The sequence below is a fragment of the Lissotriton vulgaris genome, chromosome 11 (assembly GCF_964263255.1).
Source record: "Lissotriton vulgaris chromosome 11, aLisVul1.2, whole genome shotgun sequence".
NCBI classification, from domain to species: domain Eukaryota; kingdom Metazoa; phylum Chordata; class Amphibia; order Caudata; family Salamandridae; genus Lissotriton; species Lissotriton vulgaris.
Window position 1 is genome coordinate 168078712 of NC_141699.1, and position 26442 is coordinate 168105153.

The following is a 26442-nucleotide window of genomic DNA, read 5'->3' on the forward strand; positions in this document are numbered from 1 at the left end:
TTGATAATATAATGGGTCTTACTCTTGTGTCGCGGCCGGCCCCTGCGGTTGTTGGCCCGTGCTTGTAATTTTATTGAACTGTACAATAAAGGTTTTAAAAAAAAATAAAAAAATTCCTCAGTCTCTTAACATGACTTTTAGCATTGGTAGATGCTGAGTAGCCCTATGGGCAGATGAAAGAGTCCCAAAGGGAAAATCCTCTTTGGAGGGTTTCTCGTGAAGCTGTTCATTGTGAAAAGCAGCAGCTCTTCTGATTAACTCCTGATATACTGTTAAGTTGTCAGGAAGAGAGAGACAGATGGAATACAAGACTGGGTCTGTGCCCTCAGGTGGGTGAATCTCGTAGGTGTCCCAAGGGCAGGGTGTGGTGGTGTTGGGTCCTCCACCATGCCCACCTGTATCGTATTGTATAAACCCCTAAAATGAAATGTCTAGTGCGTCTCCGACTATGGTGGAGAGGTGGAGTCTGGCAATGGTAGAAGTTGTGAAGGTGGTGGTGGAAGAGGTAAAGGCCTAATGGCTTTGCTTGATTTCTTCCGGGTTTTTTATGGTACCGGTGAGTCGAGAGCCACTTGGAAATAAAGGTGTCTTTTCGGTGGTGAAGGAATCCGAGCTAAAGGCTTGGGGAGGATAAGGCAGGTAAGAGGCTGGATGTGGATATGTTTTTGTCTAGCATTCCAACTTTTCCTGGAGTCTATGAAGAATGGACTCCACTGACTAGCTGGAATCTGGTTTGGAAGCCAGCTTCAAAGCTTTCAGATCCAGGTTTTGGTGCCGAAGGTATGCTCTGTCTCTGGTCTCTAATCTGGCTACCTCTGATCGTGCCTGCCCCAAACTTATTCCCTCCCAGGCCCTCTGCTCTTCTCTTAACGACTTCTTTATTGAGAAGATCGTTAAAATTAAATCTAATATTCCTATCACTCCCTTCTCTTCTCCTTTCCCTGCCCCTCCTGTGTCCAATTCCTCCTTCTCCTCTTTCGCACCTATCTCCTTGGACTCCTTCTTGGCTCTGCTTATCAAAGTCAAGTCCGGTTCCCCCTCTGATTGTGCCCCTGCTCGCGTTCTGAGAACCCTTTTTACCTCTTGCCCCACCACTCCTCTCTCCCTTCTTAATGCCTCTCTTTCAACTGGCTTGGTCCCTTCTTCATTTAAATCTGCAATCGTTTTTCCTATCCTTAAAAAACCTGGCCTTGACTCTTCCCTCCCTTCCAATTTCCGACCTATTTCTCTTCTCCCCTATCTTGCTAAAATTCTTGAAAGTTATGTCACCTCCTGTCTTTCCTCCTACATTGAGCAGAACCACCTCCTTGCTTCCCATCAGGCAGGCTTCCGCTCGGGCCATTCAACCGAGTCAGTGGTGCTTGCGGTTCTCGATGAGTTGAGGGCCAAGGCTGACACCAACTCTCCTCAGGCTTTGGTCCTCCTCGACTTGTCCGCTGCGTTTGACACGGTCGATCATACCATCCTTCTTGACCGTGTCAGCGCAGCGGGCATTCGGGGGCCCGCTCTCTCTTGGATCACGTCCTTTCTCACAGGACGCTCACAAGCTGTTCACCTCCCTGGTTTTTCTGCCCCCCCCCCTTCCGGTGTCCTGTGGGGTTCCCCAAGGTTCCTCCCTTTCCCCTCTTCTTTTTAATCTTTACATTCGTCCTCTTATTGTTTCTCTTCTCGATCTGGGGGTCTCTGTGTATAACTACGCAGATGACCTCCAGCTCGTTTTCGATCTCTCCTCTTCCTCTCATTCTCTATCTTTCTTTCGTTCTACTCTGGTTTTCATCTCGGGGTGGATGGGCGCCAATCACCTCAAGCTCAATCCAGACAAGACTGAGCTTGTCTTGACCGGCGGCTCGTCCAGCCCTTGGTCCTCTGCTTTTTGGCCCCCTATCTTTGGTCCCCCTCCCACCCCTGTTCCCTCTGTCAAAACGCTGGGCATTAAGGTCACCCATGACCTATCATAGCATGGCCAGGTCAGCTCTGTTGTGTCCTCTTGTTTTCTTTCCCTCCGTCTCATTCGGAAAATTTCCCGTTTCTTTTCCCTTGATTCTCTTAAAATTATTATTTCGGCCCTCATCACTTCCCGCCTTGATTATGGAAACAGCTTGTTCGTGGGCATTCCTGCCTACGAAACCCGTCGCCTTCAAGCAATCCAAAATCAGGCTGCTCGACTCATCTTTCACCTTCCCAAAACTCACCATATCACCCCTGTTCTCAAATCCCTTCACTGGCTCCCCGTTTTGCAACGCTCTTTGTTTAAACTAGGCTGCCTAGTCTTCCGGGCTGTTGATCGCTCTGCCCCGGCATTCATCACTTCCTTGATTTCCTCTCACACCCCTGTTCGCACCCTCCGCTCTTCTTCTCTGGCCCTCCTCACTGTTCCCCGTTTCCGCAAATCCCGCACTGGTGGCACTAGATTCTCCGTTCTTGCCCCCCGTTTCTGGAATTCCCTCCCTCTCTCCCTGGGTTCTATACCCATCTTTTCACACTTCCGTAAAGCGCTCAAAACATTCTTGTTTGCCCAGGCCTACCCCGCTTAACTTCCTCGGCCCTGTTTGTTCTGTCCAGTAGAGCTCAGCGCCAGGAAGCCGCTTGGCCACCGTGCGCTCTATAAATGTCTTATTCATTCATTCATTCATTCATTCATTCATTCATTCATTCATTCATTCATTCACTCTGTGTCGAAGCGGTAGACACTGATGGTCGGCTCTGTATCGATAGTCGATGTCGAAAGCTTCTGCTTTGGTTGGTGTTTCGGCGCAGAACCAGAGGGTGGGGAGTCTGAACCAGTAGTTCTGTGGCAACCATGGCCAGAAGGCAGTGGTAGACCGAGGGCCTCTTGCTTAAGAGGGGTTGAGTGTCTTTTGGAGTGTTTGACACTGTGTTGAGGAACAAGGGGGTACCATACTAGCAAACTGAGAAGCAGGTGTGACTTCTTCCATGTCGACCTCGAGGTCAGAGTCGCAACTGCTCTCAACGGAGAACTCATCTTCTTCCACATTCGATGGTTCAGGGTATTCTTGGACGTCGTCATAGCTGAAGATGTACAGCGTGTCCTCAATGCTTCTCAGCTGCATCTTGAGCCGACTTGTGTAATGGTCTCAGAGGCTTTTCTTGGAATGGGATGAGCTACAGGCTTCGCAATCCGCCTCCTTGTGTTCTGGTGAGAAACACAGATAACAGACCTGATATAAGTTGGCCCGTGGATATTTCACGCGGCAGCGAGGGCAGTAACATAAGGGCATCCTTCCCATCTCAGGAGCGCATTCTCTGGAGAACTTGATGGAGACTGAGGAAAGGCTCTGAAGGGCGAGGCCCTGTAGGGGTCACAGCTGAAATGCGTAGTCTCGACGAGCGATGTAGCCATAATTTGATACACAGAATGGGAAACACAATCAATACAATACAGATGAGGGCGAGAGTGTTGCATGAACCAAAAAGAGCAAGGCAAGAACCGCGAACCGGAGTGCAGACACACAAGTCCGAACCAGATGGCAGAAAGAAAACAATCTAACAATGACGTAGAAGCCCATGCACATTATCAACAGGAGGAGGGGTCAATGTAACTTGTACCTCAAAAGACATCTCTTAAGAAAAACAACTAGCAAACATCAGAACACAACACTAGATGGGAGGAGTATGCAAAGCAGGTGTATCTACAGCCACACGTGTCAAACATTTACTTTCAAACTATTTCTTCTTTTTTTGAAGCTGTTCTTGCATTTACAAAATGCTCATTGGTTATATGCAAAGAGCTGTGTGCACCCTTTGGAGATTTCGCCTATCCTCCTTTCGCCCGGCCCTTTCGTTAGCGCTCTTCGATTGGCTTAAAGCATATTGACTGAAAAAGGACGCTACAAAAGCCACCATTTTGGAACGAAATCTACAATTACAAAATATTCACCAACAAATACAACTCAGTTTAGAATACCTGTGCAGAGTTCTGCTTCCTTTGTCTTTTCCGCAGAACTGAACAGTCGAGCACAAAATAAACTCCTCTTTTAAAATTATCTTTGCACTAAAGGACCAACTTCACCCTCACACCTGCTTTTGAGTTAGCGGCTTGGCCCTTTTCTAAGTTGCTGACAGCAAGACGATGCTCTGGTTTTGAACAGTATCTAGCCTGTGATGCCGATGGCGAGTCACCATGAGAGCATCTGCATGTACCTGCATTTAATATGAGCCGTGGTGGTGACAGGGGTCGTAGATCTGAAGCTGCCACAGGTATGTGGCAGATGGCTGTCTCAGCTAAGAAAAGTCGTCAGGCTCCGCTTCCTCCTCAAATTTCCTCTATCTGATCAGGCAAATAGGGGCGTGCAATGGCATGTTTTACATAATCTGCCTCTGGCTGCAAGTTTGTGAATTCGCCCCCATCGGTCACAAACCTTTCCTTGGATCTGAAGTAAGCTATAATCTGATTTTACCATGGAGTTCTGACATCAAAAAGCAAGCTGTTTCATCTAGCGAACATAAAAGAAATAGAGGCACGGCAAAACCACCTTACTTCATTTATTCTATAACTTTATACTTCCTCTCTGTTCAAGGTCACCGATTCTCACAAATACTCTTTTTGAAATGGAAACACTCTAGAATACATATGCAGATTGCTGCTTCCGTTCAGTCTTTTCCGCAGAACTGAACTGCCATGCACACAAAAAATGCTCCTCTTTCAAAATGATCTTTGCACTAAAGGACATCCTTCACCCTCATACCTGCCTTTGAGTTGGCTGTTTGTCCCTTTTCTAAGTTGCTGATAACGAGACGCTGCTCTAGTTTTGAACAGTCTCCTGCCTGTGATGTCGACTGTGTCACAATCTGAGCATCTGCATGAATCGGCGTTTAATTTGAGCTGGGGTGGTGGCAGGGATTGTAGATCTGAAGCAGCCACAGGTTTGTGACAGATGGCTGTGTCAGCTATGACAAGAAGCCAGACTTTGGTTCCTCCTCACATTGATCAGGCAAATATGGGATGCACTGGAAAGTTTTACACAATCTGCCTCCGGCTGCAAGTTTGTGACTTCGCCTCCATCTGTAACAAATCTTTCAATGGTTCTGAAGTGAGCTAAGACCTGATTTTACAATAATATACTGCCAAAGAAAAAGCGAGCTGTTTCATTTACCAAATATAATAGAAATAGAGGCACCACAAAACCACCTGACTTCATTTATGCTATAACTTCACACTTCCTCTCTGTTCAAGGTGACAGTTTCTTACAAATATTCTTTTCGAAATGCAAACAGAAAATTAAGCGCGCTCCCTCAACCCTGGGTGTAGCGTTAAAATCAGAGCTTCCGACTGGGGAACACGTGAACTAGATTCAATGTCTCGGCGTAGGCTCAACATCCTGTGATTCTTGGCACATCACTTAGTCTTCCAAAGACAAATACCTACTGATTTCTACAAAATGAGATCAGAAAATGAGGTAAAATCATAGCTTCCCTGCTTAAATTAGGTGCTCTTGAGCTACATGGCTAACAGACATTAATTTTGATAAAGGTAATAGGTCTCGCAATGCCAAGACCTATTGGCTTTGCCAATGCTTCTTAATGTATTGTGGCCGTGAGTATTGAGGACTTTCGGGCCTAGTAAGGCTCTGGGAGGGGGGGGGGGCACGTGGCCACATTCCACAACACCAGGACATTGGGCCCTGGTGGATGGGGTCTCCAGGCCCCCTCCCACCATTTTATAATAGATTTTGGCCCTGGGAGATGGGGTACCTGGGACCTATGTCATATGGCCCTAGGGAATGGAGTACACCTATTGGCTTGGGGAGGTTGGATGCCTGTGGACTGGCTGAGCTGCAACAAGGCCTTGTGGCCAACTCCCTGCTGCGCACGGACGGAGGGCGCGCGCTGAGGAGGAATGGCTTCCTACAGGGGGGGGGGGGATATTTAAATGAAGGCGAGGGGGATCGCGCAGCCTCCCCCACACCCAGAGTTCCAAAAGGCCCCAGGGATCCCATTCCCCGGGGCTGAATTTAAATTAAAGGGAAGGGATGGAGCACCCACCCCACCCTTCCTAACCCAGTAAAGGCACTGGTTACCCCATCCCCTGGGGCTGGGGTTGTTTCCCTGACCGAACTAGCGCAGGCAGGGAAAGGAAAATGCTACTTACCAGTATGCATCTGTTCTTGGCATGTAGAGCTGCAGAGTCCTAGATTTAGCAATAGATCGCCACCTGGTGTTGGGCTCGGATGATTGCAGGTTGTTGTCTTCTTGGAAGAAGTCTTTGTAGTCACGAGATAGGTGACTCCTCCCTTGGACAATACTGCGCATGGTCATCGACTCCATCCTCAGATTGTTTTTCGCCATGATGGGAAATGATGGAGTTTGTAGAAGTAAAGAGAAAGGATGTCCATGCGTGTGCATCTAAGTAAGATGAGTACTAGAACGGATACAAGTCCCGGGGAGGCGGGAGGGCATGTAGGACTCTGCAGCTCTACATGCCAAGAACAGATGCATGCTGGTAAGTAGCATTTTCCGTTCAAGGCATATGAGCTGCAGATCCTACATTTAGCAACGATTGTGCAGCATTGTCTCCCCCATCGGTGGTCGCTTGTATCCGTTGCAGCATACTGAAATAGTGTTTTAAGAACAGCTTGGCCCACTGCAGCTTGCTGCTTGGCTTGCACATCAACACAATAGTGTTTAGTGAAGGGGTGTATTGTAGACCATGTTGCTGCCTTGCATATGTCCTCTAGTGGTATGTTTCCTAAGAAATCCATAGAGGCTCCAAGTTTGCGAGTGGAGTGTGCTCTAGGAGGAACTGTTAGTGTACGTTTAGCTTTGTGATAGCATATTTGAATACACTCTATAATCCATCTAGCAAGTCCTCCTTTAGATTTGGGGTTGCCCTTCTGTGGGGGAGAGAAAGATACACATAGTAGTTTTGTTTTTCTGAAGGATTTAGTCCTGTCTGTGTAATATAGTAGAGCTCTTCTAACATCTAAGGTGTGTAAAGCTCTTTCTGCAACAGAGTCCGGTTTTTGAAAAAATACTGGTAACTCTACTGATTGGTTTAGGTGAAAAGGAGTAATCACTTTTGGTAGGAATTTAGGATTGGGTCTAAGAACCACTTTGTTAGGATGTATTTGAAAAAATGGTTCTTATATTGTGAATGCTTGTATTTCACTCACTTTTCCGAGAGAGGTGATGGCAACAAGGAAAGCAGTTTTCCATGTTAGGAATTGCAGTTCACACTTATGTAACAGCTCAAAAGGGGGTCCCATGAGTCTAGTAAGGACCACATTTAGGTTCCATACTGGAGCAGGTGGTAACCTAGGTGGGATTATTCTGTTTAATCCTTCCATAAATGCTTTTATTGCAGGTACTCTAAAGAGAGATAGATGTTGTCTATTTTGTAAATACTCTGCAATTGCTGTTAGATGCAGGCGTATGGAAGAATAAGCCAAATTGGACCTATGTAAATGTAGAAGGTAGCAAATGATATTTTGGATGGAAACATCCAGAGGATCAATGTGATTGTTGTTACAGTATATTGCAAACCGTTTCCACTTAGCAACTTAGCATGCTCTGGTAGTTGGTCTTCTAGCTTCTTTAATTATATCCATACAGTCTGGTGGTAAGTTTAAGTATCCAAACTCTAGGACTTCAGGAGCCAGATCGCCAAATTCAGTTGGCTTGGTTCTGGGTGGCTTATTTCTCCATGGTTCTGTGTTAACAGGGATGGCGTGAGCCGTAATTTCTGACGTAGAACCAGTGAGAGATCTAGTAGCGTGGTGAACCATGGCTGACGTGCCCATGTGGGGGCCACTAGTATTAGTTTGAGAGACTGTTGTCTGAGCTTGCGTACTACTAGTGGAATGAGTGGGAGAGGCGGAAAAGCGTACGCAAATCTGCCTGACCAGCTCATCCATATTAAATTCCCCTCCGACCGTGGGTGTGGAAGCCTGGAGGGGAAGGTTGGGCATTTTGAGTTCTCGTGGGTGGCAAACAGGTCTATTTGTGGATGCCCCCACATTTGGAAGAATGGTTGAAGAACTTGTGGGTGCAACTTCCACTCGTGAATCAGTTGTGACTGGCTACTCAACAGATCTGCTATCTGGTTGTGAATCGCTGGAAGGTGTTCTACAGTCAGATGTATGTTTTGAGGGATGGCCCATCTCCAAATGTTCTGTGCAAGTTGGGACAGTTGCAGAGAGTGCGTCCCCCCCCTGTTTTTCTACATAATACATGGCTGTCATATTGTCCGTCCGGACTAGGACAGCTTTGTTTTGGATTTGTACTTGAAAAGTTTTGAGTGCTAGGAAAATTGCTAGCAGCTCTAAATGGTTGATGTGGAACTGTTTCTGTTGATTGTTCCACTAACCTTGTGTGGTATGATGCAAGAGATGGGCTCCCCATCCTGTGAGGGATGCATCGGTCGTGAGCACTATTTGTGGAACTGGATCTAGGAACGGCCGTCCCTTTGTCAAGTTTTTGGTGTTCCACCATTGCAGAGAGCAATATATACAGCTGTCTACCAACACCAGGTCTGTGAGCTGACCTTGAGCCTGATTCCACTGTTGTGCTAGACATTCTTGTAGTGGGCGCCTTTGCAGTCTTGCATGAGGAACTATAAAGATGCAAGACGCCATCATGCCTATTAGTTTCATGAACACTCTGGCTTGTAGAGAGTGTTGGCATTGAAAAAGGGAGACTAAGTTCTGAATACTTTGAATCCTGGCTTGGCTGGGATACGCTAGAGCTACAGATGTGTTTTGGATTTGTACTTGAAAAGTTTTGAGTGCTAGGAAAATTGCTAGCAGCTCTAAATGGTTGATGTGGAACTGTTTCTGTTGATTGTTCCACTAACCTTGTGTGGTATGATGCAAGAGATGGGCTCCCCATCCTGTGAGGGATGCATCGGTCGTGAGCACTATCTGTGGAACTGGATCTAGGAACGGCCGTCCCTTTGTCAAGTTTTTGGTGTTCCACCATTGCAGAGAGCAATATATACAGGTGTCTACCAACACCAGGTCTGTGAGCTGACCTTGAGCCTGATTCCACTGTTGTGCTAGACATTCTTGTAGTGGGCACATTTGCAGTCTTGCGTGAGGAACTATAAAGATGCAAGACGCCATCATGCCTATTAGTTTCATGAACACTCTGGCTTGTAGAGAGTACTGGCATTGAAAAAGGGAGACTAAGTTCTGAATACTTTGAATCCTGGCTTGGCTGGGATACGCTAGAGCTACAGATGTGTTTTTAGTAGCTCCTAGATATTGATGAACGTGCAAAGGCTCTAGGGTCCGCCTTGGTGTAGTTTATCGTAAACCCTAAGTTGTGCAATGTTTGAATTGTTTGTTTTGTGTGTTGTGCACACTGGTTGAACGATTTTGCGGTTATGAGCCAGTCGTCGAGGTAGGGGAAGACATGTATTTGTTCTGAGATGTGCTGCCACTACTGCTAAGCACTTTGTAAACACTCGTGGTGCTGTTGTGACCCCGAATGGAAGGACTTTGAACTGATAGTGTTGTCCTTCTATGACAAACCTTAAATACTTCCTGTGCACAGGACGTATTGGAATGTGAAAGTAGGCGTCCTTTAGGTCTAGTGTGGACAGAAAATCTCCCTGTTGTAGTAATGGGAGTACCTGTTGTAAAGTGATCATGTGAAAATTATCTGATTGTATGTAGTGGTTGAGGGGTCTGAGATCGAGAATTGGTCAATGTCCCGTCCTTTTTTGGAATTAGGAAATACAGGGAGTAAACTCCTGTTCCTTGTTCCTCTAACGAAACTACTTGAAAGCATCATTTTGTAGAAGTGCTAGAACTTCCTGATGAAGCAGAGTTATGTGTTCTGCAGACATTGGACGCTGCCTGGTGGTATGTTTGGGGGTGGGGGGGTTGCTGTGATTTCTAGGCAGTAGCCATGTTGGATAATTTGTCTTACCCACCTGTCTGTTGTGATTCAGTTCCAGACAGGTAGGAACTGTGAAAGTCTGCCCCCCCACAGGAGTGTAATGCTGTAGGGGAGGCAGAGGGAAGTCCCTGTTTAGGAGTGGAAGAGGAGCGGTTGTTGTTATTACCTCTACCTCTTCCCTTGTAGTTATTTCCTCTGTATCCCCCTCTAAAATGGCTTTTATTAGAGGAGGTTTGTGTGTGTGTTTTAAAAGATGATGTTGTGTCTGCGCCGGTCTGCTTGGAGCCTCCTCTATAAGAGGAGCGGCGAAAAGAACCTCTAGTTTGGGTGGATTGTAATGCCCCTATAGACTTAGCGGTGTCTATGTCTTTCTTCATCTATTCTAATGTATAATCTACCTCCGGCCCGAACAATTGGTTCTGATTAAAGGGCTGGTTCAGGAAAGTAGTTTGTACTTCTGGTTTAAAACTCGAAATGCGTAACCATGCGTGCACCTGAGAATAACACTAGTGTTAACTGCTGTGGATGCTGTGTCAGCCACATCTAGTGCACATTTAATTGAGGCATTGGATATTAATTTGCCTTCCTGTATAAGTTCTGCTGCCAGATCTTTGTGTTGATCTGGTAGGTGTTCCATTAACTTTTCTAGTTGATCGTTATGAGCCCTGTTGTAGCGTGAGAGTAAAGCCTGTGTATTTGCTATGCACCATATGTTTGTTGCTTGTGCAGCAATTCGTTTCCCTGACGCATCAATAATCTTGGACTCTTTGTCAGACGGGGTGGCTCCCCAGAAGTTTGAGAATTGGCCCTTTTGCGTGCATTTGACACTACCAAGGAGTCTAATGGCAGATGTCCCTTAATGCATACTGGATCAGCTGGTGCTGGCCTTTACTTTTTCTCCATTCAAGGATTTAGCACCCTACACCGTACTGGATCTTTAAAAATCTCTGGAGCATGTTTAATGACTCGGTTGATCATTGGTAATATTTGGGTAGACCTTTGTGACTTTTCAAAAGTGTCTAACAAGATGTCCTCCTCAATGGCATCAGAGTGCATAGGAACCCCATGGTAAAGTGCAGCTCTGTTTAATAAATGATTAAACCCAATACTATCCTCTGTAGGGGAAGGTTTTGTTGGGTAGTACTGAGGATCAGGGATGTCTGGTGCGTTGTTTGGTGCAAAATTATATGTATCATCATCCTTGGGATATTCTGTGTTGATATCCTCATCTAAAGGGTATGTATGTGGCTCTAGAACATCATCACCCCCATCTAAATCATACTCTTCGTCAGTGTGGTGTGATGATGCAGGAGATTGAATAGGAGAAGTTATACGTTCGACATATGGAGTAGTAGGAGAGGAAGAAGGTGAAGGAGAGGAATGGTGCATTGGAGAAGTTGCACAGTCCTTTTTGGCAGGAACCACAGGTGTAAGTGGTGTGTCTGCTGGTCTTTTTATAAGGAATTGCTTCCAAATGTCCAGTTTTTGGATTAATATGGCATTTTTGTCCTTCTAGGATCTGGTCTAAACAGTTCTTCCTCTTCTATAATCTTCTTCGGCGTCGATTTTTTCGGACCCGATAGAGGTTGTTTAGTGTACTTTGCCTTAGGAGGAGTAACTGAGTCCCTTGGCAATGTTTTCGGTGCCGAATGTTGTTTAGTCTTATCTGGGGTCTTTGGTACCGATATTAGAGGTTTCGGCGTGGAGACAGGTATTGCTGGGCCTGTGGCACCGTAAACTGGCTTCCCCTCTTTGTTTTTTGAACCGGAAGGTTTCGGAGTCAAAGCTTTTGGGTCTGGTACAGGTCTTGGCTTTGGCACCGATGGTACGGGTGCCGAAGTGTCCTTGCCTTTGGGCACCGAAGGGTGTTTTGTTTTCGGTGCCGATGAGTCCTTCGGTGTCAAAGGATGTTTCGGTGCCAATGGAGGAGGTGTAATTGGCACATGGAGTTTCTTTGGTGCCGAGGCACCAGAAGGCGTATTCTCTTTCCTCGGAGCCGGGCCCGAAGGCGGGGCGTTAGCGGGTAAATTTCGGTCTCGACTGGGCCCCATGGGCGGAGTGCTGACCGTTGCCTTTTGTTTGGGTAATGTCTGTCGTGCAGGGGCAGATGTACTCACGGGTTGTCGAGATGTAATCGAATCGTCCGAATCCTCTGCCCCCGATATAATCTGGAGATCAGGCGAGTCCTCCTCTGCGCTGAGTGGAGCCTCGTCCTCGGAGATATCTTCGATTGGATATTCGTCCTCTGAGAGGTCTTCTTGGACGATCTCCTCTTCAAAGATGGCCTCCGGTGGTGGTGCTGATCTCCTCATCTCGTGTCGACGGGCCCTCCAATCCCGGATGGTCTTTTTCGATCGGAAGGAGGCACAGGCTGTGCAGGTCGACTCGTCATGTTCTGGCGAGAGACAGAGGTTGCAAACCTCGTGATGGTCGCTAGGAGGGAATTTTGCTTGACATACCAGGCATCTGTTGAATGGAGTTCTGTCCATGAGGCGTAGGCCGCACGGCGCCGATGGGCCCACCGGCCCGCGTCGACGCACCGGTAGCTGGTGATGTCGAAAAGTCTATTCGATGTCGAAAGAAGTTTGTTTAAAGTTTCTCGCTTCGAAAATGCAGAAAAAGTATTTTCTAGCCGGAGCGGAAACTTTCATACGAACCCAGTGGCGGAAAAAAACAATCTGAGGATGGAGTCGATGACCATGCGCAATATTGTCCAAGGGAGCAGTCACCTATCTCGCGACTATAATAATAATAAGGGTAGCTTATAAAGCGCTTGGTTACGCAGACGCGTGTCCCCGCGCTACAACTAAAGAACTCTGGACGAAGTTAGGGAGACGAGAAACCAATTATCTGGAGAACAGGTATGTTTTTAGATTCTTTCGGAAGCTGGATTCGGAAGGATCAAGGCGGAGATGGAGAGGGAGGGAATTCCAGCTTTTCGCTGCCAGATGGCGGAAGTATAGTCCGCCCATACGGGCCCTTTTGACCCTAGGAACCTGAAGTAGGCCCCCAAATGAGGAGCGCAAATCGCGTGATCGTGTATACCTTGTCACTAAGTTCTGGAGTGGAATAGGCGTTTTCTTGGCCAGGATGCGGTGACAGGTACAGAGGGCTTTAAATTCCACTTTGCTTTTTACTGGCAGCCAGTGGAGAGTTTTGAGAGCGGCTTGGTGTCTGATCATTTAGGGATTTTTAGGATGAGACGGGCTGCCGCATTCTGTATTACCTGGAGGCGATTCATGGCCTTACAGGTGGTACCCAGGTAAAGTAGGTTGCCGTAGTCTAGGCGTGATGTCACAAGGGCGTGTACCAGTGTTCTCCGTGCGGACATAGGGAGGAGGTCAAGGACCTTCCTTATAGTTTTTAAGATGCCAAAACAGACCCCTGCCACTCGGTCTATTTGGGGTCCAAAAGATAGGTCGGCGTCGAGCCATACGCCAAGGTTTTTGACTCCCTGGCGGGATATGGGAGCCTCACCCAGGCATGGAGGCCACCACGCCGATGACCAGGCAGATGGATCCCTCCCCACAACGAGCACCTCGGTCTTGTTGCCGTTTAATTTAAGGCAAGTGCACGCGATAGGGAGATAGCCAGCTGCGTGTCATCGGCGTATGACACGATGCTCAGTCCATGACTCACGGCAATTGAAGCCACTGGAGAGACATAGAGATTAAACAAGGTTGGGCTCAGGGACGAACCCTGCGGAACGCCCTGTCCCAAACCTATGTCTCTTGAGTAGTAGTCGCCCTGGCGGACCTGGAAGCTTCTGCCTGTCAGGAAGGATTGTAACCTTTGGAGTGCAGCTTCGGATATTCCTCCGTTATTCAGACACTGTAGCAAGTTGGCGTGCGCTACAGTGTCGAATGCTGCACTCAGGTCCTATAGGATGAGGGCCATGGTGTTTCCCTCATCCACCCCCTGACGTAGGGTCTCTACCGCTGTTAGGAGTGCAGACTCTGTAGAGTGGCGGGGGCGAAATCCGAATTGAGTGTCGTGCAACAGGGCAGCCTTATCCACGAAGTCCATTAGTTGTATATTGACCGTTTTTTCAGCCACCTTGGCCAGGTAGGGAAGGAGTGAAATTGGGCGGAGGTTGTCCAGTTTCTCAAAACTAATGGTCGGTTTCTTCCTGAGGGGTAGAACTACCGCCTTTTTCCAATCCCTAGGTACTGTCTTGGTGCTAAAAGATACATCGAGTAGATGTCTGATATATGGTTCTAGCACCCTTAGACTAACCGTCAGGCGTTTGGGAGTGGTTGGGTCTCGAGGAGAGCACGACTTCACCGACCTACAGATTTTTAGAAGATCTTCCGGGGGAGGGGTAACGAAGTTGGTAAGTCTTGGTTTATCTCCCCACTCCCTTGGGCTTTCCACGAACTCTGCCCCAGTTTTAGGCTGCGTAGGGAATGCTGAGTAGATTTTTGTTATTTTATCTGAAAAAAAGTCTGCGATTTTGTCACACAATTCTGGCGAACAGTCGTCAGGGACAATACTCAATTTCCGCTTGAGAGAGTTTTATAGAGTGAAAACAGCTCTTTCGCCGAGTTACCAGCCTCACTGATTCTAGACGTATAATATGTTGTTTTTGCTTTTCTGATTAGTCCATGGTAGGACCGTCTCTCGGTTAGGTAATTCGTTCTGGTTTCTTCAGAGAAAGTCTTGCGCCATTCTCTTTCGGTTCTTTTCAGTGCGGTTTTCTGGACTCTTGGCTCCGTGTTGAACCATGGGGCGGTTTTGTTTACACGGCCCCCAGATTTGGTTTTTAGCAGAGGGGCTGTGGAGTCTAGTGCTTCATTAATGCGTATGCATAAGTTAGCATTGGCGGTGTCGGCATCCTCCCCTCCTGGGCTTCCTCCTTTCGTCAATGCTTCACAGAATGTAGCCTGGGAGAAGGTTGCCCATTTCCTTTTGAGGTGGTACATGACTGTTGGCTGTGGGAGTCTGTTTCCGGGGATTCGTATGGAAAAAGGGACCAAATAGTGGTCCGACCATGGAATGGGAATAGGGGTCAAGGCTTCTACTTCCCCCCAATTGACAAATATGGGGTCCAGCAGATGACCTAATTGATGGGTAGGGCCTCTAACAATTTGGTTCAGTTGGAGGGCTTTCAGTGCCTGACCAAAATTCTTACTGACGTTGTCTGAGGGGTTATCAAGATGTAGATTAAGATCCCCAAGTACCAGAAACTTGTCTTTGCACAGTGCGGTTTCCATAATTCCTTCAACCAGACTCTCCTCAAACCCGGCTATGGGGCCTGCAGGTCTGTAAATTAACATGCCCTTTAGCGTGTAATTATTGTTCACTTTAACAGTGAAGCTCCCTGCTTCACTGTCCAGGATGGGAGAGCTGTCTAGTTGGCATCGTAGGCTTTCGCGAGCTATAATTGCGATGCCACCTCCTCTGCCTGTGGGTCTGTCCTGTCTATGTATTGTATACCCTACTGGAATTGCCTCAAGGGCATAGGGTGTAGACTCATTATCTAGCCATGTCTCTGTTAGAAACACAAGATCCCATTGTTTCTCAGTAAGTAGGTCATATAGGTCTAGCCTGTGTTTCCTCAGTGAACGTACATTAAGCAGTCCGCATTGTAAGGTATAGCCCATACTGGTTATATTCTTACCGTGGTTATATGAGAAGTGACAGTGTTCGCAACCCATGTCGCTTTCCACGCATAAACTATGCTTGCAGGAGTCATCGATATTGTGGCATAAGTTCAGTAGATCCTGCTTGCTCCACCGTATGTGACCATCTAGTGGAGCAGGGGGTGTGGCCCTGGACCGCGTACGACCGCGGACGGGCGCAGACGGGCGCAGACGGGCGCAGACGGGCGCAGACGGGCGCAGACGGGCTTGACTTAGGCGCGATGACGGCGCGCCCGCTGCGCACGTCCGCTGCGCTTTCGGGGAGGATTCATAGTTATGGTGGCGGAGGGCGTGGCCTCAAAGTGGGCGTGGTTTGCGGGTCGAGAGCGCGAAGGCGGCAGCGCTGTTCCCCACCGTCAATCAGCGCTAATGTCCGCTGTGCCGGTGTTTCCCAACAGTAGCCAAGTAAGCAGGGGCTCAGGGAGTGAAAGTGCGCTTTTAAAAACACAAAATTCAGTGACACAATTTTAAAAATTACAGGAGCTCGATCTCCCGGCTTTCCGCCTCAGGAGTGCTTCAGTTTATTCAGTCGCGCTAGTGAGTCAGCGCGACTAAATAGAGCCAGGAGTGGGCGTGGCCTCAAAGTGGGCGTGGTTTGCGGGTCGAGCGAGCGAAGGCGGCAGCGCGGTTCCCCACCGTCAATCAGCGCTAAAGTCTGCTGTGCCGGTGTTTCCCAACAGTAGCCAAGTAAGCAGGGGCTCAGGGAGTGAAAGTGCGCTTTTAAAAACACAAAATTCAGTGACACAATTTTAAAAATTACAGGAGCTCGATCTCCCGGCTTTCCGCCTCAGGAGTGCTTCAGTTGATTCAACTACAAAGACTTCTTCCAAGAAGATAACAACCTGCAATCATCCGAGCCCAACAACAGGTGGTGTTTGGTAGGATCTGCAGCTCATATGCCTCGAACCATATGTTTGCTCTGCTCCCTCCTGGCGGAAGCATTTTTAAAAACCCCGCCAGCTGGGAGCACACATGCCTTCCATGTCTATGCTGTTGCAGGAATTGAAAGTATGTGTGATTCCAGCCGGCACGAGAATTAAACATGCACCTGCTGGTTGGGAGCAGACCTCTGTTTCCCTGCCAGCACTCCTGTGGGCAGGGAAACAACAGACACTGCTGCCGCCCGGAGAGAGCATGCAAAAAACAGCTGCTATGTCTGGGCGAGAGCAATGCCGGCTCCTGCACTGTCACACACCCGCCCTATATGACATGCAGCCCTGTGGTATGGGGGTCACAGGAACTTAAGGCTCAGAGAGGGGGGCCATGCTGCCCCCTCCCCATTTGATGTCATGTGACCCGAGGTAAGGGGCCCCAAGGCAGCTAATGGTTTGGGAAAGTTGGCTGGCCAAATCCCCTATTCTTTTGTCATGAATTTTGGCCCTGGCGGATGGTGTCTCCCGGGGCCTGATATGGCTCAGGGGCCATGTTTTTGACCTCCTAATTTGATGTTATGTCGCCCCGGGGAATTAGGTCCTCTGTCCATTATTGGCTAGGGAGGATGGATGCCTGCAGAAGTGGTTGACCACAAGGCCCGGACGTAGGCGTGGGGTTGGCTGCCTGCAGGGACTTGCATGTAGGGGTTGGCCACAGGCCAGATCTTGCCACCAATTCCCTCCTGCGAATGTGTGCAGTTGGCTGCATGCAGCTGGGTTGGCCACAGCGCCCGACCTGCAGGATGCTGGCTACAGGCCATGCCCTGTGACTCACTTCCTCCTGCACATGGCCGAAGGATGTGGGCATCATGGGGATGGTGGCCTGCAGGGTGTTGGGATGTGCGTGCACACACACACACACACATACATACACTTACACATTTGTGTTATGTGGGGTAAAAACCTGAAAACGTTTGAACGGTGCTCTCTTCACTTCCTCTGCAAGGGGCCTTTAATGGATATGGAAATGACAAGGAGCCCATAATATTAGAGAACGCTGTTTACATCATAGAAGACAACATTCACGATATTATATTGTTTTGTCATGATTGATGACTGGCAGACCAGTCTGTCTGGATATTGGAAATCAGATGCTGTGCTGCACTGATGAGCAACCAAATTTTTATCTTTATCAAAAGAATAGTAACATTCATGTACTTGCCATACTGCAGTACGTTTTGAAAAAATAGCAATGCATGCACTATAAAGATACAAATGTTCGACTATGAATGTATAGTACATTGATGGACATTAGAGACTGGTTTCATCTATAAGAAAAGCAATCTACAGGATAGCAAATGGTGTCATTGATCCTAGGCATCATGAAAAAAATACACTTGCATGATCAATCAACAGGAGATTAAGTTCCAAAGTAATACAGATGGAGATGGCATTTACTAATGGGATTGCTCAAAAATATTTTAGAGCCAACACAAAAACAGTTTCCTTCATTTCTAATAAACCACATGTCACAAAAATATAGGTGACAAAAGAGATATGTAAATGAATTGAAAATAATGACTGGTTTAAAAACGCATAGCATAACAAACTGGTATTGTTTTACCTGCACTCCTGGACTTACAGGAACTGGGTACATCATATTTGGTGCAAAACAAACTGGTTGTGTATACACAGGTGTTGGCGGTTGATGACCCACCATAGACGGGCTAGGCTGGGCTTGGGGACGGGGAGATGTTGGAGTTGTAGAAGGTTTAGGCTGCAAACAGAAAGGATTACTGTAAAATATCATTAAGGAATATGCTACTTACCAGTATGCATCTGTTCTTGGCATGTAGGGCTTCTGACATTCATATCTGTGCATAGATCGCCGCCTAGTGTTGGGTCCGGATGATTGCACATTGTTGTCCTGGAAGAGTTTTCGAAGTATCACGAGATAGGTGGCTCCTCCCCTGGAATACAGTGCGCATGAGCATCCTCTCCATCCTCAGATTGTTTTTCGCCATTGTGGCAGAGATGGAGTATGATACAGTAAGTGATGACCATGCCTGAGAATAATTCTGAGTGCTACAGCTGAGACAGGCACCGGGGAGGAGGGCGGGCGATATGAATGTCAGCAGCCCTACATGCCAAGAACAGATGCATACTGGTAAGTAGCATATTCAGTTCGAGGCATGTGGGCTGCTGAATTCATATCTGTGCATAGAATAAATAGCAGTTTCCTCCTTAGCGGTGGTTGCCCGTGCCAGCTGCAGCAGTCTGAAAAAGAGTTCTGATAACAGCCTGTCCTACAGCAGCTTGCTGTTTGGAGTGTACATCCACGCAGTAGTGTTTGGTAAATGTATGTATGGTGGTCCATGTGGCTGCTCTACATATATCCTCTAGAGGAATGTTACCTAGGAAAGCCATGGATGCCCCTAACTTGCGTGTGGAATGCGCTCTTGGGGGAACTTTTGATAACAGATCTGTACACTTAACAATCCATCTGGCTATACCTGATTTGGAAATGGGGTTGCCTTTGTGCTGTGGAGAGAAGGCAACAAACAGTTGCTTAGTTTTCCTGAAATCTTTTGTCCTGTCTATGTAATACAGCAGACTCTTTTAACATCTAGTGTGTGCAGTGCTCGGTCTGCCACTGAATCAGGATTTGGGAAGAATACTGGCAGTTCGCTCGTTTGGTTAATATGGAACTGTGACACCACCTTAGGCATAAATTTAGGGTTGGTACGCAGCACTACCCTATTAGCATGAATCTGTATGAAAGGCTCTTGAATAGTTAGGGCTTGAAGCTCACTAACTCTTCTGAGCGATGTGATCGCTACGAGAAAGGCCACTTTCCATGTCAGAAACTGTATCTCACAAGAGTGAAGAGGTTCAAAAGGTGGTCCCATCAGTCTGGTGAGAACTATGTTTAGATTCTAGACAGGTGAAGGCGGGTGTCTGGGAGGAATTACTCTTTTTAGTCCCTCCATAAAAGCTTTAATGGCTGGCACTCTGAAAAGGGAAAGGTGCTGTCTGTTTTGAAGATAAGCTGCCATTGCGGCTAAATGTATTCTGATGGAACTATATGCGGAGAAGTGTGGCTCACTGGTTAGAGGAGGCAGACCTGGAAGCAGAGGTCAGCCCGGGACCAGGGTTCAATTCCCGGCTCGGCGGGGTCTTGAATCCTAAAATGTCCATGGACTCGACAATTCTCGCTCCAGTGCCTTCTCGATTCACGGGTTTACACTCTGCGACTCTGGGCAATAGCTTGCTTAATCTCCACAATGGCCCCTCGCGGTGGGATGCCTGGCTTTCACCTTGCGGATACCCTGCCGGGGTTATCTCACAGGGGAATACCAGGACGGGTTCCATAAGCAAGCGCTTAGAAACCGCTCGGTGATTTGCGCTATATAAATTTCTGTACATTTACATTTACATATGCTAGATTGCATCTGTGTAGATGCAACAAATAACATATAATGTTTTGCGTTTATGCATCTAGCGGATTTATGTAATTATTGGAATAATAAATGACAAATCGCTTCCATTTTGCCGCATAGCACGCCCTGGTTGTAGGTCTTCTTGCCTCCTTGATAATGTTCATGCAGTCAGGGGGCAGGTTCAGGTAGCCAAACTATGACCTCAGAAGCCATATTGCAAGGCTTAACTGTTGCGGATCTGGTTGTTGAATGTCTCCACGGCTCTGAGTGAGGAGACTGGGTGTGAGTTGCAGTCGTTGGTGAGGCACCACTGAAAGTTCTAGGAACGTGGTGTACCATGCCTGCCTTGCCCATGTTGGAGCAACTAGGATGAGTGTCATTGAGTGCTGTCGCAGTTTGCACGCCACCAGCGGTATGAGCGGTGCTGGAGGACAAGCGTACGCAAATTTGCCTGACCAGTTCATCCATATCGCATTGCCCTGAGACTGCGGGTGTGGGAACCTGGCGGCGAAGGTTTGGCATTTTGCGTTTTCTTTTGTGGCGAATAGGTCTATCTCTGGATAACCCCACTGCTGGAAATACGGTTGTAGCACCGAGGGATGTATCTCCCACTCGTGCATCTGATGGCTGTGCCTGCTGAGCAGGTCCGCCATCTGGTTGTCCTTGCCTTGGAGGTGTTCCGCCATGAGGAACATGTTTCTTTGAATGGCCCACTTCCACATACCCTGGGCTAGGTGTGACAATTGTGGAGAGTGTGTCCCTCCCTGCTTCTGGATGTAATACATGGCAGTCATGTTGTCCGTCCGGATCAGCACGACTTTGTTGCACAAATGCAATTTAAACGCCCTCATCGCCATGAAGATTGCCATCAGTTCCAGCAGGTTGATGTGCATCTTCTGCTGCTGCATCGTCCATAGTCCCTGCACTGTATAATGGAGGACATGCGCTCCCCAGCCCTGGAGAGATGCGTCCATCGTCAGCACTATCTGTGGTACAGGCTCTTGGAACGGTCGTCCCCTGCAAAGGTTTTGTGGGTTCCACCAATGCAGAGAGTTGTATGCACGACCGGTCACCAACACTAGGTCTTTTAGATGTCCTTGAGCCTGGTTCCACTGTCGTGCCAAGCACTCCTGAAGCGGACGCATGTGTAGCCTAGCGTGAGGGACTATGAAGATGCAGGAGGCCATCATGCCTATCAGCTGCATAAATACTTGCGCTGGGAGTGAGTGTTGGGGTCTGAATTTCTGAATCAGCAATTGCATGCTGTTGATTCTTGCTGAGTGTTGCTGTCAGAGTGTTTATTGTCGCACCTAAGTACTGTTGTACATGTGCGGGTTGAAGATGAGATTTTGGGTAATTCAGTGAAAATCCTAGACTGTGTAGGAGGTGAATCGTGCGGGACATGTGGCTGGCACATTGCTGGGCTGACTTTGCTTGGATAAGCCAGTCGTCCAGATAAGGATAGACATGGATGTGTTGTCTCCGAAGGTGCGCAGCTACTGTCGCCAAACACTTGGTAAAGACTCTGGCGGCTGTAGTGACCCCGAAAGGCAGAGCCTTGAACTGGTAATGCTGGTTGTTTATGGTGAACCTCAGATATTTCCTGTGTCCTGGGTGAATTGGAATGTGGAAATATGCGTCCTTCAGGTCTAGGGTTGCTAGGAAATCTCCCTGACTGTGCAATGGTATAACTTGCTGCAGAGTGAGCATGTGAAAATGTTCTGACAAGAGGTATTGGTTCAGGGGTCTGAGGTCTAGAATGGGCCTAAGACCCGTCCTTCTTTGGGATTAAGAAGTACAGTGAGTACATCCGGGTACCCTGTTGTTATAAAGGCACGAGTTCTATGGCCCCTTTTTGCAGCATGCAGATGACTTCTTGCTGCAATAAGTGCATGTGCTCTGCGGACATAGGACGGTGCCTTGGGGGTATGTTGGGTGGAGTGGAGGTTAGTTCTAGACAATAGCCGTATTGGATAAGTTGTCTCACCCACCTGTCTGTGGTAATGCCTTCCCAGACTGGCAGGAACTGCTGAAGTCTTCCCCCGACCGGTGTTATATGGTCTGGGGCAGTGACAAGACGTCGCTGTTTATTGGTTGCGGAGGATCTGGCATTATTATTTCCTCGTCCTCTGCCTTTGGTGCTGTTCCCACGGTATCCACCCCTATTGTTTTTGTTATAGGTGGTCTGCGTGCCTCCTTTGTTGCATTGGGCTTGCTGCGATGCTTGACCTCTAGAGGCTCCCCTGTTACCGGAACGACGAAAGGAACCGCCCATGAACTGTTGTGACTGCAGAGCTCCCATGGATTTGGCTGTCTCAGTGTCTTTCTTAATTATTTCTAGGGTCGCGTCAACATCGGGACCAAATAGAAAGTCAGGCTGATTGAGTAAAGGTGTTTGGATCTCTGGCTTGAAACCAAGAGATGCGTAGCCAGGCATGCCTCCTGAGCATCACACTTGTGTTGATGGCCCTAGCTGCTGTGTCTGCTGCATCTAGCGCACATTTAATGGATGCATTTGAAATCAGCTTCCCCTCCTGTATTAGCATTTCTGCTCCCTCCTTATAAACATCAGGCAGGTGTTGTAGTAGCTGCTCTAACGTGTCATAATGAGCCCTATCATATCTGGCTAATAGGGCCTGTGTATTTGAGATTTTCCAAATATTCGCCGCTTGAGCCGCTACTCGTTTGCCAGAAGCTACCAAGATTTTGGATTCTTTGTCTGGAGGAGGAGCATCACCACTAGTTTGAGAGTTCGCTCTCTTACGAACATTAGCCACTACTAAGGAGTCCAATGGGAGCTGACCCTTGATATACATAGGGTGTACAGGCGCAGGCCGGTATTTCCTTTCAATTCTTGGGTTCACAACCCTTGCCCTTGTGGTTTGTTTGAAAATGTCACCAGCGTGTTTAAGGACACCCTTTAGCATAGGCAATGTCTTTACTGATCTTTCTGAAGTTGAGAAAGTGTCAAACAAAAAGTCTTCCTATACCGGGTCAGTGTGCATTTCTACATCATGGTTATTGGCTGCCCTTTCAATTAAAGTGTTAAACGCAGCTGTATCTTCAGTAGGCGAGGATTTGACTGTATAGGACTGGGTGTCAGGCGTGGTGTGTGGCTCACCAGGGTCAGTCCAGGGTTGAGACTCCTCTTGATCTGGGTCAATAGGATAATTAAATTCTTTCTCATTGTATCATTCCCCCACATCCTCATTGGTAAGTGTGGGAGAATAGGTGTATTCTTGTCCATAGGACTCTACAGGTTCAAAAAGAACAGGTGAGGTGGCAGAGTCCCTCTTCTTTTTGAGTGAGATCTTGTATGACTACATAGGATTCTCTGGAATGATCTTTCTTTTATAAATAGTGAGTCTGCCAGAATCCGAGTCGATGAATAGTTTTGACTGATTATCATAGGAGGGCGCTTGGAATACAACGTCCTCGTCTATGGGCTGATTTCTTGAGGCTACCGACACCTTTTTGGCTGTGTCGGTGCTTTTTTGTGGTTCGAACGCCTTAGGTCGTGTGGTCGGGGGCAGTCTGTACTTTATTGGTGGCGTAAGCATTGGAGACGGACTGACCTTCTTCGAGAGTGGTGCCGTCTTCGATCCGACCGACTTCGTCTTATCACTAGTTTGTTTGTGGCCTTGCGTCGACTCGAGCTCTTGGTGCGCAGCAGGCACGCTCTTCTGCTTCGACTTGACATGCTCTTTTGGGTCGATTTTGGCCACTAGTGGCTTGGAGGCTGGAAGCTTCGGATCGAGAGACTTCTGAACCTTGAGTCCCTTGTTAATGTCGCCATCTTTGGACGTCGACGGCGTCAGTGCGACGTGCTTGACTGTAGATACAGGCTTCGGCGCCCCGATCTTCGGGCCAACACCCCCTTGTGACCCCGAAGGGTCGATGACACTCTCTAATTTGATTGGATCCGATGAATCTGAAGTCGATGATCTGAGGACTGTCTTTAGCAGTTTCGGTTTAGAGTCTGTTTGGGTTTCGATTTTACCCCTTATTGTGGTTGATTGACCGATGGCCCCTTAGAAATATTCTTAGCCGGGCCTTGATGCGAGGCTATAGAATGTGGATTAAGATCTTGGCTAAGGCCTTCCGGCGATGCCTCGACCTGAGCCTTTGAAAGTACAGTGTCATTATCGGCCCCCGCGACTGCGGTTGGGCCTTGCTCATCGCTAGAGTCGTCATCGACGGCTCCGATGGCCTGTGCGTCGTCTCCAACCTCGACGACGTTTTTCTCATGGACGTAGTCTTCTTCTTCATCCTAATCATGGTTAGAGTTCTGCTCCGACGCAGGATCCGACTGTTGTTCAGGATCCTTTTCATCGACGCCCTCGTCGTCTTCAGCCTAGAAGATGTTCTCCGGGTCGGGCGCCGTTTTCCGCGCCGACTGTCTCGCGGCGCGTCGAAGCCGTAGTGTTTTCTTCGACCTGAAACGAGAACAGGCCATGCAGCTGGCCTCGTCGTGGTCCGGGGATAGGCATTTATTGCACACCGGGTGCACATCGATGTGAGGGTATTTAGAGTTGCAAACGGGGCATCGTTTGAACGGGCTCCGTTCTATCGTCGATCGTTGATGGGGCCTTTGGTGTCGAAAAAGGCAAGCGGCCTTCAACGTCCGGCTCGAAGAACTGGAACAAGTACGTGGCACCGAACGAAAGACAATACCGACGCCCCGAAGGCCTTTTGGCCTTGTGAAAAAGTGTTTTATATAGATTCCGAACTTGAGTTAAGAAAGTACATCCGAACCCAATGGTGAAAAAAAACAATCTGAGGATGGAGAGGATGCCCATGTGCACTGTAGTCCATAGGAGGAGCCACCTATCTCGTGATACTTTGAAAACTCTTCCAGGACAACAATGTGCAATCATCCGGACCCAACACTAGGCGGCGATCTATGCACAGATATGAATTCAGCAGCCCACATGCCTCGAACATATAAATCTTTTCTTAATCAATATATTATCCACTGGAACAACAAGCTATCCTGACACTCAATGACCAAATGCATTGCTTTTATCTACAAGAAAACACAATCTTCTTTAGATTATACACCAGAGTGAAATGCTGTTCATTTACTTCTACAATCCTTTATGAGCTTTCCTCCAGAGGGAGCAATAAAAATATTATACAAATAATTGTATGTAATTAGCGCAGATAAATAAAGATGCAAACTTTAACTCACCATTACCAACTGAATGAACAAGTTACTTACCTTCAGTAACACTCTTTCTGGTTGTGACTATGTAGCTGCAGATTTCTCACCACCTGAATATTACCAAGGTGTCACACTAGATACGAAATCTTTTCAGCAGTAACTCTACGCACTGGTAGGTGGCCCATATAGGCACCACTCCCATGCACTGACATCAGTTTTTTTCCAGGCAGTCAGTGCCTCCAGGCGCCAAGTCCCAAAAGAAAGTTGCATGACAAGTGTGCTGGTTCCTAGATTTGGGATCTTATTAACGGATAGTCACAGAACGGGAAAGATGGGAGAGTCAGTGAGGAATCTGCGCTAGATAATCTCTCAACCAGAAAATATTACAGGAGGTAAGGAATGGGTTTTTGTGATGGGATACTTCTAGCAGCAGATTCCACAATCTTTTGAACAGATAGTTAAGAAGACCATATATGGAGGTGGGTGTGTGAATGGACTCAAAGCAGAAAGTCCAGTAGGACTGAGGGGGTGAAATGCCACTCTCAGCGAATGTGACTGTCCAGACAATAATACCCGTCAGATGTCTAGGGCAGGGACTCTGCATGCTAATGCTGTGGTAAAAGTTTTGACCCTGGTAGAATGGCCATGCAGGAGGTTGTTTTTTTAGCCAATGTATAGCGATCTTAAAGCAGTGCATGATCCAGTGGGAGATGGTTCTATTCTACAATGCCTTGCTACTTTCACTCAAGCAAACAAAGAGCTGATAGTCTCCCCGGTGGTATTTGGTATAGTCTATGTAGAAACTAAGAACTCTTTTTGGCTTAAAGGAATGGAATCTCTCCTCCTCAGAGAGAGGCAGAGCACTGAACCCCGGCAGAGTGACTGACTGACATGTCACAACATTTAGCAGAAAGAACCACCAGTTTGTCCAGGAAGAAGGTGGTACACACCGGTTGGACACAGAGCTAGAAGCCCACTCACACTATGATATCATGGTGATGAGAAACACTGTCTTGAGGGTGAGTAGCCAGAAGGGACAGCTTTGAAGCAGCTCAATTGGAGTACAGATTAGAAAAGTGAGGACCAAATTAACATCCCACTGTGGATTGGCCAAAGGAAGAGGAGGAAATAAATAATGTAACCCTTTAAAATGTCTCAAGAAAGGAGACTTAAACAAAGAGGGCTGATCCAGCAACTGTAAAAAAGCTGAAAAATACCCTTCAACTGAATCCAGGGAAAGGTCTTGCTGGGCCGGGCATAACAAGCATTACAATATCAGATAACTTGGCCTGAATATGCTGGAAACTGGACTAAGCCTCAAATTTGTCCCAATAACAGGCAAATACAGTATTAGCTGAGATAAGCCAAGATCAATCACGTCTGAAGGAAGGTTGAGAGTTTTCAGCTGTCGCTGCTCAATCTCCATGCATGAAGGTGGAGACTGCAAAACTTCGGGGCTGCCCTTC

General features: G+C 47.6%; 1 protein-coding gene across 22 annotated transcripts in view; it reads right to left on the reverse strand.

Annotated features, from left to right (window-relative positions):
- ATXN2 (ataxin 2) overlaps positions 1–26442 on the reverse strand; it is a 1802199-nt gene that overhangs the window by 723791 nt on the left and 1051966 nt on the right. For 16 of the 22 annotated variants that reach the window (XM_086943042.1, XM_086943055.1, XM_086943049.1 and 13 more), the window contains one exon: positions 17997–18149. In XM_086943042.1, coding sequence (XP_086799168.1) covers positions 17997–18149 — 153 coding nt within the window. The remainder of the gene's footprint in view (positions 1–17996; positions 18150–26442) is intronic. The other 6 variants (XM_086943056.1, XM_086943053.1, XM_086943051.1 and 3 more) reach the window with 1 other exon arrangement.